A 16943-nucleotide genomic window follows, 5' to 3' on the forward strand; every position below is an offset into this window, starting at 1 on the left:
CGATGAAAAGGAATAGATTGCAGCAGCATGTTCCACGGTTTTCGTTTGTTTTAATTATTCTACAGGCTTTAGTAACGACGATTTCTCTTCATTTAAGAATTCGGCGAAGGAGGCGAGACTACTAAGAAATGACATACTAAGATTAAGATGTCACAACTAATCGTCCAGATTTACAAACTTTCACATACTGCATAACAAGAGTTGTGAAAGTCAAGCACGATCTCCTTCACATCGCTTTACAGGTAAATCAGAGCAAACTTTCTCAGTGGAATCCACGCGAAAAAGGACGACGGCTCGACGAGTATGACATCCTCGTGTTGTTCGTGGCGCAATGCACTCCAGTAAAAGTGGCTCAGTGCAGTCTGGTTAACTGCAATGCATTCTGGTAAAAAGTGATGAATTCGAGAATTCGTACCCCCTTCTGCATATTCTTCTTAAATCCTGATTATGTTGCTGCTCGCTCGCTACGCTCGCTCCGCAGCAACTACGGAGAAATGCGGACTTCATCCGCCAGTATAGAATACATCAGGCATTCATCTCTTAATTCCGAGAACAACCAAGTCGAATTTCTAATTCCTTTTGTCATTTAAACTTGCTAATAGGCAAAAACTATAAAAAAAAAAGGTATGTTAAAGAAGTCTTTAATCCTATTTAGACTTGAGAGGTGGGGGGACGTTTTGAAGTCCCACCAACTTTGAGTACTTTTAACTTTAAAATCATTGAGGCAATAATCTCCAAATTTGGGGAATATTCTTAATTTATCTCAGAACAATTTGGCATGGCATGTTATTAGTCAACAAACTTTAAGTTGTCTTGGTAAGTAAACCGCGTATTGACAGGCATGATTTTCAAATTATGAATTTTTCCGTTTCATTTCTTTAAAGTAATTTAATTTTACTTCTTTTAAATGATTTAGCTTTAGTTGTTTATGTTGACGATTTTCAGCCACTTTTGGCAACAGCAGAAACTGTTTAGAAAAATGACGTTATTTCTGCGTCACGTGAAGTCAGCATGCGGTCGTTACAGACCTCAAAGAAACTTATTTTATTACTTAATTCATTTTTTATACTCCAAGTACCTTTGACATAGTTTGTTACTCAAAAATTTACTGGGCGTTTCCTCAGCTTCCTCCTAGCCTCCGAACACTCAGGCTCCGGGCGAGGGCGGAAGAAAGAATTCGGCGAGCGATACGAGCGGGGCGGGGCGCTCCCCTTCCGCCCTCCCCTTCCTCACCAGACCAATCTCGACTCGCTCCGCTCGCTCTAGACCACAATCGACTAGCCCGCCCCCACGCGCGCGCGGCCATTGTCAAACCAAACCCGACCTGCTGGATACCTAGGATTAAAAACAAAATGATTACTCTATCTCGCCTGTTATCTGAATTCACTGAAGATTGCGCAGCAAGTAAAACAATCGTTCATCATTGCCCAGACCGCTTTTTGTCTACAAGATAAGTGTGATTTGCATGAAAATCAACCTGAAGATAAAAGACCTTTTCATATAAGACTCGTTCTGACACAAGAGCCGGAAAGCAACGTCGGTAATGGTCTATTACCATGGGTGAAAATAGCTGCAATGTCGAACCAACAATAAAGCATTGATTGCTGATTTTAATCATTGTAATTATTGTCTATCTAGCCTGTCTTAGTCATATAACGAAAATAAAAATTTACCTACAGTGCGACTTGTCATATATATTGAATGTGGTAGAAGTAAATAATTTGTTAGTGATGGTCTACGATAGGAGGAACAAATTCACAGATTCGCAACAAAACCCAACAGTAAATAAACCAACTATACTTCAATTTTTTTTGTAGTTTTTTTTTTTTTTTTTAATTTATTTTTTGATTTAAGGACTTTTATCTACTCAGTTCAAAGCTTGGTGTCAAAGCTTATACAAAACTATCGTTAACACAATAACCGACAATCCCGTCCTATTTATTGGCAGAAAACGTCTGCAAGCGTCTTTAACACAACACGCCTTATTTCACGAATTTTCCAGCAATAAAGTAGTGGGTTGAGGGAAGAGTTGATAAAAATCAAAGTCGCTCCTGAAAATCGGAATATTTTCGTTGTTCTATCCACTCCGCGAACATGAATTACGATCAAGATGCAAAACAGTGGTAGATAACAGAGAATAAATGCGACATAAACGTACAGCATGTTCCAAACAGAACGCTTGTAACGCATGACATTAAAACGTTTCCCACTCGGAGGTTCTATTCTGCACGTTACAAACGCATTTTCAAGTGGACTTTGTCCTCTTACACTTTTATCGTGGCGTCGAAGAGTTAAATAAATTTTCAAGTAACAAAAAGTTGTTAAGGATAAACACACTGCTAAACCAAAGTTTACAGCAATGTTGTAAATTCTGTTGTCGTAAATGATGAGCATTGTCCCGGCGAATGTCACCAACCACATGGTCACCAACACTGTCACAGCTTTCTTCAAAGTCGCCAGATTGCGATACCGGAGACGAAGGTGTAAGACTAGGAAACGATCAACCGCTATTAGGGTCAGGAAGACAAATGACACGTTCGGCAAGAACCAGTTCCCGAGGTAGAATAACGCCCCGAGAATACGCGAGGCGTCTCTGAAGCCATTCATAGCAGTTAGGACAGCCGAGATAAACAAGGGCTGCACGATAAGTCCCACACCCAGATCAGCCAACGCGAGATTGAAGAGGAAAGCTTTGAAAACTGTATGAACTTGTGTTAAATGGATCTTCCTCAGCGCTGCCATAATAAGGGAATTGCCAATGATGGTCAAAATTGAAAAAATAGCATTTACTGTCAAGTCGAAGAGGTATAGCGTCAGTGGGATTTCCGGGTCCAAGTAGAGACCTTGCCAAACTTTAGTGAAATTCTCAGCCATCGAATTAAAACGCAAACGTTTAGCAGAAGATTCACTTTTTATAGAGATAGACTTAATGGTTTAAGTGTAATCTTCTACAACCATTATATTCGGTCATTTATTCATTTCAGTGACTATATTGTCAAAGTATTCATTTCAAAGCAATGTATATTTATTCAGCTGCCATCAGCGCAAAACTTCTCACGTTCATAGAATCATTATTCTCTACAAATTGTATGCCATTCACGTATTTGTATTGAGTTATTTAAATGTTTTCAAGTTCTTACGACGTTTTTATTTGCAGTTAAATAAAGAATCTCCTGAATGCGAACTACGCTACGGGGGAGAGCAAATATCTCGTCTGAAATCAATTTCAGTCCATCATTCCATGTCCGGTAATTGCGTAGTCAAAACAATCGAAATAACACGTAAGTAAGCATAGTTTCCTAGCTGAAGCGTTTTGCCACAGTAAAATAGCAGGGTGCAAATGTTTGGTTGCTCTCTAATAACGTTCTTCTGTTTCTAAAAGAAAAATTTCTCACTTCGTTGTCGGTTTATTTGCTATCTTAAGACTCCTTAGCACCTATGAGCCTATTTCAAATCATTTTTGACAATTTACGGCAAATTTACCCTCAGTTGTCGGTGGATTCATTTGTTAAATTTTTTTTCATCGGCAAGAATCCAAGTGTTTACATCAATTTTACGCTTGCAGATCAATATGTTTATGAATGCAGAGCGAGGTGCAATTTGAAAACGCAAATAACAAAAAATTAAAATTAACACTACTTCAGTTAACTTGGGCAAGCAAAGCTAAGTTGTAAAAATACTATTGGTTATAGTCATTTATGACTATTGTCCCTTACGAAAGAAATAAGTTGCCATAGAGATGTTTCGGAGAAAAAGGTTTCCTCGAGTAATATATCTCCTTGGTTTTAATTTCACTTTCATCATCCATTCTTTGGTCGGTTTTACCTTTTGTTTGTTTTGTTTTGTTTTGTTTTTTGTTTGTTTTTTGTCTTTTTTAGGTTCTGATAAAACATTTCTGTTCCCAGCTGATCTGAGAGCAAATTATATTGTCGTATTTACGCCTTTTTCGCTATTTAAACTGTCCATTTCGTAACTTGGTCATGGTAATTTGAAATGAGTTTTTTTATAAATTAAAGCTGAATAAACACAGGTTTCTGGGGTTTAGGATTAATTTTACATTTTAAAGTAATCCATTGAAATAAGAGCTCGTATGTGAAAAGATCCTCAGTGTGAAATTTCTTGAATTTGACAATCTATTTATAGAGCTGGTGAAATAACTCAGTAAATGTCAACAAAGCAATTCTTCAAAATTTAAATGTATTGTATTATCAATGAGGAAAACTGTAGGTTTCAGTTCAAGTTGAGACAAAACTAATTAAGAGATAGAAAGTTTTTAATTTTCCGTGTTTCTATCGCGTTTTAGCATAAATTCTCCTAGCGTTCTATCACGACTGCCGTTTAAAATTTCGGCCAGTTCTTTGCCTTTTCGAAGTGTCTGTGAAGAGGATTTAGATAAAGCTTTGAACGCTTAACAATTAGACTATTCGCCCTCGACGTCTATGCATTAAAAATGGTTAGGGCTGCGACAACGCGATAGAAATCTTCAATGCTAGTGGAAGTTTGGGAGAACGAGCTTTTACGAGTTCGCAAAAACTAATACTTTAACGAATGTTTCTATAACTCAGTAGGAGCATAGATAAACTTCTTATCATTTCCTTGCAAAATATTGATTAAGGGGAAAAAAATATCCCTCTTTTGTGTTGACTGTCAAAACGGAAATTCATCTAGCTCTTGCCATCATTAACATTACCAGGCGTGCTAGTTCTGTGTTCCTCGACGTTTTTTAAAAAGTGCTATAAACCATAGCTCACTTTGAGGAAAGGTGATATCCTATGCAGAGAGAATTACATATTTTTAACTAAACCTTATAAAATTATTCTTTTCTCTAAACGGCAAAACTAGCCAAAAAGCAACAAAACAGCCCTTGCCGTATGCTCGAGATTAAGCATGACGTTACGTCAAACGGCAAACGGCAAAAATGAAACTTTTGCCTTCAGTCTTCAGCTGTCTGTACAGTAGAGTGAAAATATTTGCATTTGCGGTGAATAGTAGGAGACATTTTTCTATTTTTGTGTGATTATTTAAGGATTAAAAGAAAAGAATAAAAATTCCGAGGTAATCTTTGCCGTTTGTCGTCGGCCGTGAACGTCACGCTTAAACTCTCGCATAACGTTGCGTGCGCCATATCAAACTTTAAAGCCTGTAGGCTGGCTCCAAAATTACTGTAACACCATCCAGACACCAAATACATTCGAAGGAGAAATGCCTTGAATATAATCTACAAAATATTTCAGCCCAAAATGGGCAGAAATTTAGAATATCTAGCCTAGGCCGGAAAACTGAACAATATTATTATAAAAAAAAGAGTGTAGACGAGATGGAAGCGAAATGCGAAAAGACTAAATAAGCAAACATATCCGGTTTGACTTCTGAAACTTTACTGAAACCTTCTCTGTAAAAGTGACTCGTCTGGACATGCATATTGTTGTTTATTGACAGAAAAAGCACTGTTACAAAATGTTAAACAATCACACACGTTCCAAACCTCCTTAGACCCCGTACGTCCAAACTACGCCAGAGGAATCTGAAACGTAGGTTTCACTCTGAAAACACATCATATGTTTTCCGTCTACACTACGCCTGAGGATTTTAAAAACGCGACAATCACCGCTCAGTTTGGATTTGTGTTGAAGAAAACTCGGTCAGAAAAATCACATGATTATCGTGACGCCAACGTTTTCGAAAAGCTCTGTCTTCAAATTAAATGTTTTTTTCGTCCTCGCGCAAACAAGAGGCCGGCGTTTCCTCCGGTTTGAAGATCGTTTTCGTAAAACTCCGTTTTCTTGTCGGATTAGTGTGTACGGTAGGCCTAACCGTAGAAATAATGTTGAGTTTTCAAATTTCTCCGGCGTAGTTTGGTTGTCTTCTTAAATTAGCAAAAAGAAACGACTTAGCTCTGAGCCTCATCGATAAAGTGTCTAGCGTTACAGTCAACATTCTGATTTGTTAATAATAATAATCAGGAAAATTAATTCATTCACAAATAGTGAACATGGATAATCATTTACACACAGTATGTTTTATTTATCATTCTTTCTCGGGATAACAAGACACAGCAAAAAGGTTTTGTTTTGCCAAAAACCTTCAAACCTCAAAGTGAACAAAAAATATTTTCAATGGTAACAAATCGATAATTCTTAGATGAGGAGAACGTTGAAATTTTATTTGATATCATATATGCTATGTTTTTATTACATCAGGGATATTTGTGATAATACATTGTTCGTGGCAAATCTAGCAAAAAGGAAAAAAAAAAAACTCAGCCCTAGCCGTATGTTTGTTGCCAGTTACATTTTTGCAAAAGGTTATGTGTGTAATATCAAACTTATTTTCTGCAGTCTGGCTCAAACACCATGCATGTCATGACAGAACAGATAATCTGACGTTTTATCGGCATAATCCACTTTGTATTCCTTTATCTAATCTAAGAATATTCACACGGATATTTTCAGCCTAAAATCGGCAGAAAAATAAGAATATTCAGCCTGGGCCGGAAAAAAAAATATTATTATATTATATCTGATCTTAATTAGCATAGATTTTTCCGATTTTCTTTCTCCATTTCCTCGTTATTTTTAGTTTCGATTGAGAAGATCTATCAAACACTCAAGACAGCCTTTGACCACATTCCAAACACCTCGTCAAAAATACTCCGCTACGCGTCGTATTTTCAACTCTCTTCTCGGTGTTTGGAAATGTGATCAAACACGGTCTATCGTGTTTGATAAATGACGAACCATGTTTTTGACTGTGCATCATCGAGTTAAGATGTACTTGAAAAGTTTGAATAGCTGGAGTCGCTCGCGGCTGCGCCTCGAGCAAATCTTATGCTTCTTTGGAGATCTCCAAACTTTTAGGAGCAAATTTCCTATCCGAGCTACGTGGATTTGCTAAAGAAAATGCACAAAAAAGCTTCTTCAATCAATCAAAAGTAAAAATCTTATGTCACTATTCTACTGAAAAACCTACTTTCCTACTTTAAAGTAACAAAGTAAGTTTAAAAAGATTTCCAAACATTAAGAATGGGATGTGAATTATTTGCAGAAGATATTCGAGAACAGTCCCAATACCACACGCCTTATTTCACGAATTTTCCAGCAATAAAGTAGCGGGTTTAAAGAGCAGTTGATAAAAATCAAAGTCGCTGCAAAAAATCGACACATTTTCGTCGATCTGTCTAATCCACGCACGTGAATTACAACCAAGATGCAAAACAGGGGCAGAGAACAGAGAATAAACGCACCATAAACATACAACATGTTCCAAACAGAGCGTTTGTAACGCATAAAATTGAAATGCTTCCGGCTAGCAAGTTCCTTTTGGCACGAAATGTTCGCAGCTTGGAGAGGAAAGCGAACGCAATTGTTATGGCGTCTAAGAGTTAGATAAATCTTCAGGTAGCAAAATGTCGTTAGCGCCAAGCACACTGCCAAGCTAAAATTGGCCAGGATGTTGTAAACTGTGTTGTTGAAAATGATGAGCAGTGTTCCGGCACATGTGTAAATCCACAGAGCCACTAATGCTGCAACGACTTTCTTCAGGGTGACTACATAACGATACCGTACACGAAGATACAAGGCAAGAAAACGATCCACCGCTATCGCTGTGAGAAAACTGATAGAAACACTTGGCAAGCACCAGTTTGCGAGGTAAAACGCTGCTCCAAGAATACGCGAAGCGTTTTGGTAGCCAAACGTTGCTGTTAACACGGACGAGATGTACAAGGGTTGAACAACAACTCCCACACTCAGGTCAGCCAATGCGAGGTTCAAAAGAAACGCCTTTAAAACTGTGTGAACTTGTGTTAAAGGAATCCTTCGCAGCGCAGCTATGATAAGCGAGTTGCCAATTATGGTTATGATTGAAAAAACGATATTCACTGCGACGTCGAACATGTACAACGCGAACGGAATGTCAGGGTCAAGATAAAGCCCTTGTAAAACGACGCTAAAATTGTCAGCCATCTCACTGAAACAACTTGGTTCTCTAGAAGACGCTTTAAGAGGACGTATTCGTCTTTTCAAAGTGACGGCTGTAATGGGTCCTATTGATCTTCTAGAGAGGTTTTTTTTAGGCCTTTTGTTTGGGTCGTGGGCGCTTCCGCTCCAAGGCTTCAATGTACACAGCTGTCCATTCAGAGGAGAAAGAGTTATCGCCTTTAAAATACTGATTGTGCTCGATATACAGATGACTACTTTGAATGTGCTTATTACGATATTGAGTTTCTGGCAAGAAGACGTTTAATTCATATTCTAATGAGCAACTTACTCGTACAATAGACTTAGTTTTAGGTCACGGACTTCTTTCCACACTGAAACTTGATAATTTCATGTCTCCTTTAAAGCCAAGATTTATATTTGGGCTTGCTATCAGGCATACTGTCATCGAATGGTCGCCTCAAGGTTTATGTTACAGACATCTAGCTTGTGCCCTATTTTCTCTTATCTGTCTCTAGTGGCGTGAGGATCGAGAGATGGGAAAATTCGAAACCTGAAGTTTCCATATCCACTCTCAAAATCATTAAAAATTCATCAAGTTTAAATAAAGGAAATCATGTCCGTGACGGTGTTTGGATATCTGATCTTAATTAGCATAGATTTTTACAATTTTATTTCTCCATTTCCTGGTTTTTTTAGTTTCGATTAAGAAGATATATCAAACACTCAAAGCAGTGTTTGACCTCATTAATTTTTTGTCCATTTTGAACTTAATCAAAATACTCCGCTGCGCGTCGTATTCTCAACTCTCTTCTCGGTGTTTGGAAATGTGGTCAAACACGGTCTTTCGTGTCTGATATATCACATCCGGCTGTTACGTTTGGTTAAAAGAACTGGTGCCGCTTCGTGCAAATGGATAATGTCCTTCGCTGTCCAAAAAAACAGAGTTGCCAATCTCAAAATGGCATCTCATTAGCGATTTTTAATTATCTTACCCTGCGTTCGATCTCTTCTCGCATGCGAGAAGAGATCGAAGCCACCTCGCTCCCAGGGTATGTAAGCATTATCTTCTTTTGCAAGAGAAAAAAATCTCCCTAGCTGGGTTATAACAAACCATATCGCTTTTGATTTTTACTCCGAGTCACTCTAAAATCACCGCACATGAGCTCGTACAAGGCTTGTACAAGTTTGTACAAGGGTGACACCTTTGTTAGCTTTTTTGCTCTTATGAAAGTCGTTATTCAGTCGCAGCGCTTAATCGGATGAATCACTTTCCAAAGTAAATAAAGTAATCATTATATTGCTGTTGGCGAGCTGCAGATAAGTATCTTGCTTATTACTATTTTTTAATTTTGATCGCACAAGAGGACGAGTTCTTCAAATAAGGGTGCCCTGTTGCTGAGAGGGTGTGAAGCTTGTTCAAGGGTGGAACTTATTAACTTTTTTTACTTTTATGAAAGTCGTTATTCGGCCGCAGTGCTTAATCGGGAGGATCGCTTTCCAAAGTGAATACAGTTTTCAGTATATTGCTGTTGGCGAACGGAAGATAAGTATCTTACTTATTGCTATAATTATTATCGTGCAAATAATGGAAAAAAGAAAGTGAAATATTACCTTTGACTTGCATATTTATTGTTTTATTAACATAATTACTGACCATTGACATAGGTTTCTTGATAGATATGGCCAAGGTATGATAAATATTTATAATTACTGAAACAAAATTGTATTTTGCTGCTCATGCCTTTAATTTGCTACATGTCGAAACATTAAAAAGAAGTTCTTTATTCCAAATTGAAATGAAAATTGCTCCTTCCTTTCGATCATAGCTAAAACTTACACATTCAATACGGCTGGTATCTATGTAAGCCACCGCCGTATGATAGTTTCGCGGGATCCGCTTGTTTTTTCTTGAACTGGTCAGGGTGAAACATGGGTACTAGTAACGATGAACGGCTTCTCAACTGGTTCGATTTGAATGACGGGTATTGGTAGTCTCCTCTGATTGGTCGACAGCGTGCTCGAACTTTCAAGTGGCTTTCTAGTGCTGAGTAGGTCATACATTGAGCTTGCTTCCAGTGGTCTGAAGGGGACAGGATCAGAGACTGTGGTCTATCAGAAGGCATGGCTCTCCTGACTGGGCGCCCAAACTGGTTTGACTGGCTGGTCAGATAGACGGACGTCACACTGCTGTCTTCCTTTCGTGATTTGGCTCGTCGGTTTTGAAACCAATACTAAAGAAGAGAAAAACAAACAAACAAACATTAGCAAAACATTTGTTACATTATAATTTTTAAAACTTCAGTCTCCTCGTGATGTAAACAAGTCCTTACAGAGAGGGTCTACCAGTTCGGCGCGGCGGTACGTTTAAGCCAATTTTGAGTGTCGGTTGGCGGGTACATTTACATTTATCTAGCGGTTTACGGTTAAAAAATTATCGGGTGGTTGAGAAATTATAAAGTTAGCCGGCGATTTTCGGTTTCTGCGTGTTTTTGAGGGGGCCTGGTAAAGGTAACGTAAATTTCACAAGCTTCTTTTGTACATAAATCCATGTTAGAAAGACCACAGAAGCACAGACAATGCACCCATACCTCCAAACTTGTACAGTGGAACCCCGCCTTTCGACCACCCCATTAATACGCACACCTCGTTTTTTTTACGGCCACTTTATTCTGGCCCGAAGAAAAGTTCAGTCAGTCATTTTGTTATTTCAGGAACCCTTTTAAGACGGCCACCCCGATAATGCGGGTAGAGTTTTGTGGCCCGTTGCTGACCGGGTTAACGGGGTTCTGCTGTACTTCTACACTTCTTTATTAACATCGCGAGCAATCTTTGTGTTTGCGAACAGCACATCGGACGTCAAAACCTTTTTTTCCGCTGGTTACTGAAGGAAGTTAGAGAAAATTTGTTCTGTTCTTAGATCTTGTGGTCTTTGTGAGGAGAAATACTATTATTAAGCTAACATAACGTAAAAGAAACTTATTACGTACTCTTAAAAGATCGGTTCTGATGATTATCGTACTACTAATAAGGCGGTTTCAGTTTTTAGGAGAAAACGAAAGCACACTGCGGTTTCGAAGAGACAAAATATGGCGATTTGCGGCATGTACAGCCATAAAGTACAACTATGATAGACCCTCTACAAAAGCCTTAGTGATGACTCATCAAAAGTCATAAATAACCCAGGCGATATTGCAGGTAAAATAAATTTAATAGAAATCAATTAAAAGATTCGAAGGGGGGAAAAAACTTTACTTAATCATTTATTGGCATAGTTCTCAGAGGGAAGTGGTTATGAAGACCGGAAAATATCGAAAGAGCAAACAAAGATGCCAAGATTTATGTTGGAAGGTCCACGATCGTGCACAATCTTTTGTTTTGCGCTGATACACTAAACATGAATTACGTAGCCATACAAAACGTTTCTATTGGTTAGTTCCTCAGTACGGAGTAAACAACTATTGTTTTTTGTGCACGGTCAAGGCCAAAAAAGCGAACAAAAACCTACAACAAAGAAATTTGTCGGGTTTCATAACCATTCCCTTCTATTAAATATGATTTCTAGGTGAATAAAAAAAAATTGAATCATCAAAACCGACTCAAGTACAATATCATAACCAAATCGATCATTCAGGAGAGGGATTGATTGACTTGAAAACTGAAGACAAATAATCCTTGCTATTTTTTTCTGTATGAAACCGTTAAGTTGACACTAAACCGTTTGTAGTACGAGAAAATCTTACCTTCAGACTTTTGGCTGTGATCCCGAGTCTCTGCACCAGGTCCTCCTCATCTTCACTCATCAAATATGGCCGCCGTCTGTATGCTCGCTCCAGTTCCAACACTTCAATGGGCGAAAAGGTCGTGCGCTGTCGCTTCATCCTCGGAGGCTGCTCGGAATATGTCAATACTTGATCGGGCTCACGGTCACAATCACTGGCTGAACTTGGGCTGTCTGAACAAGGAGATGATGTTGGGCTGCTAGCACTGTAGCTGTGTTGAGGACTTGGAGTCTGAATGGTGTGACGGCAGTGCACTGGCGCTGTTGAGAAAAAAATGTATATACGTTGGTACTTGCAAATAATACGAATAACTCGATGTATTGTATGGACAAGAAAACACAGAAATGCTGTTCTCGCAGCATCGTTCATTCTCCCATATTTCCTCTGCCTTAAAATCCTTTAGCAATTTTACTCGAAATCCACACTAAATTATTAACCATTAACAAGAAATCTAAATGGGAGTGAATGGCTTGTCCACAAAGAGTGCACGACTTGTCCAAGTTTCACACTCCGCCATTTTCTTTACATCTTTCCTACTACACTGTAAGCATTATAAACGTATACCAGTAATAGATTGATCAGTATTGTTATTGTTGTTCTTGCTTATGTTAAGTTTAGTGCCTAGTATTGCTTTCTATTCATCAAACAAAACAGATTGGATAGAGCTGACTTCCGACAACAAAAGTTTCTGTTACCGAGACACTTTAGAAATTTGTGACCGCAGCACTGCAATATTAAGAAAATACAGTTCGTATTCGGTCAGTTACTGTAGAGTTTCAGACTTCTCGAGAATTGCAATGTGTGAACTTTATATTACATAGTGAGACTATGAGTAATGTTTAAATTGTAAAAGTTTAACTTACCGGGACATGTTGACTCTTTCTGTGTTTCGTCATTGTCAAGACCCAGGATTGTGCTGATGGAAAAGTCGGTCAGCTTCTGATGACGGAACACTGGTGCCAAAGACGGAGCATGGATAGCAGAAGTGAATGACAAGTCACGTGATTTTCTTGAATTCGTAGAATCAACAACGGAACCAACTGACTTGAAGTAAAAACTCTCCATCATAACTGAGCTGATAAACTTGTTGAATGACTAAAGAACCCATACAACCACCGATCTTATTTATACACTGACAGCTGTCAATCAACAAGAAACAAAGCGGTCCGACAAGAGTTAATCAGCCGTCGTAACCGATAACTAGCGAAATTCAATAACTATCAAACATTCGCTCCGCTAATTAGCGGCTAGAGAATTAAATGCAGCGGCTTGTTTTACGAAGTTCTAACCGACAGATGCGGCAATTACTTTCTTTCCACTTGTCTCTTCTAAAAGACTTCTAGGTTTCAAAACATTCAATGCCCTTACAGATTACCGTTGAGTTTCCTTTTGTCAGTTTTGAGAAATTAAAAGGCCATCATACCCATGTATTATAGTAGATGACTTTCTTTGCTCTAATTCTTATCTTTCTTCATGATAAAGTGTTGGTATTGTAAAAGGAATTGAGGTCTGATCAAGATTGTAAGTAAAAACCAAACATGCATTGCGCTCACCACATATTATGTATCAGTCAGCTTGCTTTCCTGTGCTGTAATTTCTTTGTAGAGAATTCGTGTTATATTACTCAATTACAATACTATGTGCCAAGGATATATAGGGCAGGCAACGCTAAGAAAAAAATTGAGAACATATCTGAGCATAAACTTAACGAGCGTTTGTGTGGGGCGCAGGCCCGCATAGGCAAAATCGTCGGCGGCAATTTGGTTTTCGGATATTTTTTATAGTAGTTGCCCAAATTCATTGAGATTACCGCTCTCTTCACGGCAATTGATACGAGAGTGAAAAGCCGCTCCACTCAGAAACTAAAGTTGCGGGCGGTTGCATCAGCTTGCCCACCCATTGTAAAGACAACTTTACAAGGAGCTCAGTCATCGTATTTTGAGTTATTTTGGCCACGTACAAAATTACCTTTAAATGGTAAGAAACCTGAAAATAACAGTTTAATAAGATAGAAAAACACCAAAGAGATAATGATAAACCATAAAGGAACAAGAATGGCTAAGGATGGAGAAGACTAACACGGATTACAAACGACGAATTTTAACAATTTTGGCTAAACCGTTTCAAGATGAGCAAACCGTGACGTATCTTCTTCAAGAATAGAAGCGTTTAGAGAACCACTTTGGAATAAAATCTGAGTAATATCTTAACTACTATTAGTTTTTAAACAGGAATGAGACGTGAACCCTTTCAGAAACGGAGGTGAGCGGAATTGGTTGGCACGGAGTTAAGCAGTTTTTAAATTTTTCTTAACATTGCGCCAATTACGCGACGAAAAGACACGTAGAGAACCAGACAGGATCAAGTCAGAGAGTGAACTGCTTGGAATTTATCATGGATGCAATTTTGAAATTCCCATAATTGTACTCTACTCAGCCCAGTTGCTATTACTTATTTCTCTTGGATATAGAGCGGGTTTCACTCGAGTTTCGAAAACTATTCGCACTTGCTTTAGCTTTGCATTAACACCCTACGAGATTAAGTTAAAAAAGACTCGCGCCACTTTGTCATCCAGTCAGTAGTAGACGCAAATCCAGTATTTACCCTAGCCTCTCACACAGGTTTTTCCGGCCCTTTCCGTCAGCTATATGTATGTACTTGGAGTTTTGATTGGTGCGCTGGTTTCTCTTTGTCCCTTGTGATTGGCCGAAGTGATTTCTTTGGTTTTGGTTTTACCGTACTACACATTCCCATACAAACGATTGTGCTGAGGTACTGAACTTGGTTTTCAAGCCCGTTTGATATTACTGGGGAGGGGTAGGTAAATATTCCATTTATTATTTGCACAAATAAAGTAAACAAAATGTTACCCTCACTAATTACTTATTATTTTATTAACATCACTGCTGACTAACTTCTTGATAGGTAAGTTAAGTATTTTACAAATTGTAATAAAATTGTGTTTTCTTAGCTAATTAACCTTAATGCGCTTTATTTCAAGGCAGTTAACGGCAATTTTTCTTAAACTGAAAATACCTGGCAATTTTGATCATTTCTAAATCCTGCATTCAATACGGCTGGTATCTATGTAAGCTACCGCTGTATGATAGTCTCGCGGACTTCGCTTGTCTTCTCTTGAACTGGTCAGCGTGAAACACGGGTACTAGTAGCGATGAACGGCCTGTCAACTGGTTTGACTTGATTGACGAGTAATGGTTATCTGCTCTGATTGGTCGACTGTGTGGTGGAACTTTCAAGTGATTTTCCAACGCTGGGTAGGACATACGTATGCATTCAGCGTGTTTCCATTGGTCTGGAGGGGACTGGATCCGAAACTGCTGTCTCTTAGGAAGCACACCTCTCCTGACAGGACGCCCAAACTGGTTTGACGAGCTGGACTGGTACCTGGACGTCATCTTTTCTTCTTCTTTTCTTGATTTGGCCCGTCGGTTCTGGAACCAATACTATAAAGGAGAAAAACAAACAAACATTAGCAAAACATTCTTCGCAATATTTTAAAAAAGTTAGTTTTGTTCCGAACGCATTCAAGGCGTTGCAAAGATCTTTGTGCAGAATCATTAACAGTCACAAATAAACTCTTGGTCTTCGGCCACCGTATCTTGATTAGAAATATAGCACAAACAGCGGTGATAAACATTTTAAAAACATGCATTTTATGAACTTGACGTTTCGTATGCTAGTCAACTTACATTTTAAAAGTTTAACCCTTTCTACTGTATCAATGGGGGTCTGGAACCAAAGTATAAATAGCTTTTCAAAAAATTTTGACAGTTATACTTTTGAAAATGTACGGTGACTAGCGTACGAAACGTCAAGTTCATAAAATGCATGTTTTTAAAATGTCTATAACTATGACAGACCCTCTACAAAAGCTTTAGTGATGACTCATTAACAGTCATAAATAACCCAGGCAATACTGGAGGTAAAATAAATTTAATAGAAATCAGTTGGAAGATTTGAAGGGGTAAAAAACTTAACTAAATCATTTATTGACATAGTTCTTAGTGGGAAGTGGTTATGAAGTCCGGAAAATATCAAAGGAGCAAACAAAGATGCCAAGATTTATGTTGGAAGGTCCACGATCGTGCACATTCTTTTGTTTTGCGCTCATACACTAAACATGAATTACGTAGCCATACAAAACGTTTCTATTGGTTAGTTCCTCAGTACGGAGTAAACAACTATTGTTTTTTGTGCACGGTCAAGGCCAAAAAAGCGAACAAAAACCTACAGCAAAGAAATTTGTCGGGTTTCATAACCATTCCCTTCTATTAACTATGATTTCTAGGTGAATAAAAAAAAAATTGAATCATCAAAACCGACTCAAATACAATATCATAACCAAATCGATCATTCAGGAGAGAGATTGATTGACTAGAAAACTGAAGACAATTAATCATTGCTATTTTTTTCTGTATGAAACCGTTAAGTTGACACTAAACCGTTTGTAGTACGAGAAAATCTTACCTTCACACTTTTGGCTGTGATCCCGAGTCTCTGCACCAGGTCCTCCTCATCTTCACTCATCAAATATGGCCGCCGTCTGTATGCTCGCTCCAGTTCCAACACTTCAATGGGCGAAAAGGTCGTGCGCTGTCGCTTCATCCTCGGACGCTGCTCAGAATATGTCAATACTTGATCGGGCTCACGGTCACAATCACTGGCTGAACTTGGGCTGTCTGAACAAGGAGATGATGTTGGGCTGCTAGCACTGTAGCTGTGTTAAAGACTTGGAGTCTGAATGGTGTGACGGCAGTGCACTGGCGCTGTTGAGAAAAATATATATATACGTTGGTACTTGCAGATAATACGAATAACTCGATGTATTGTATGGACAAGAAAACACAGAAATGCTGTTCTCGCAGCATCGTTTATTCTCCCATATTTCCTCTGCCTTAAAATCCTTTAGCAATTTTAATCGAAATGCAAACTAAATTATTAACCATTAACAAGAAATCTAAATGGGAGTGAACGGCTTCTCCACAAAGAGTGCACGAATTTGTCCAAGTTTCGCACTCCGCCATTTTCTTTACATCTTTCCTACTACACTGTTGGCATTATAAACGTATACCAATAATAGATTGATCAGTATTGTTATTGTTGTTCTTGCCTATGTTAAGTTTAGTGCCTAGTATCGCTTTCTATTCATCAAATAAAACAGATTGGATAGAGCTGACTTCCGACAACAAAAGTTTCTGTTACC

The 16943-nt window shown here is 38.5% G+C and overlaps 2 protein-coding genes across 2 annotated transcripts; both read right to left on the reverse strand.

The window, feature by feature from the left end:
• Positions 1-1827: 1827 nt before the first annotated feature.
• LOC145460523 (adenosine receptor A3-like) lies at positions 1828-3000 on the reverse strand. Its single transcript, XM_081445364.1, has one exon. It carries the CDS (start codon positions 2872-2874, stop codon positions 1939-1941), a length of 936 nt encoding a protein of 311 aa, XP_081301490.1. The 5' UTR covers positions 2875-3000; the 3' UTR covers positions 1828-1938.
• Positions 3001-6758: 3758 nt separating this feature from the next.
• LOC145460239 (adenosine receptor A3-like) lies at positions 6759-9136 on the reverse strand. The gene has a single exon (XM_081444986.1). It carries the CDS (start codon positions 7962-7964, stop codon positions 7035-7037), a length of 930 nt encoding a protein of 309 aa, XP_081301112.1. The 5' UTR covers positions 7965-9136; the 3' UTR covers positions 6759-7034.
• Positions 9137-16943: the final 7807 nt, after the last annotated feature.

The sequence above is a fragment of the Orbicella franksi genome, chromosome 11, assembly GCF_964199315.1.
Source record: "Orbicella franksi chromosome 11, jaOrbFran1.1, whole genome shotgun sequence".
NCBI classification, from domain to species: Eukaryota; Metazoa; Cnidaria; class Anthozoa; order Scleractinia; family Merulinidae; genus Orbicella; species Orbicella franksi.

Coding starts and splice junctions, on each gene's coding strand:
- LOC145460523 (XM_081445364.1), bottom strand. CDS start 2,874: ATGGCTGAGAATTTCACTAAAGTTTGGCAAGGTCTCTACTTGGACCCG.
- LOC145460239 (XM_081444986.1), bottom strand. CDS start 7,964: ATGGCTGACAATTTTAGCGTCGTTTTACAAGGGCTTTATCTTGACCCT.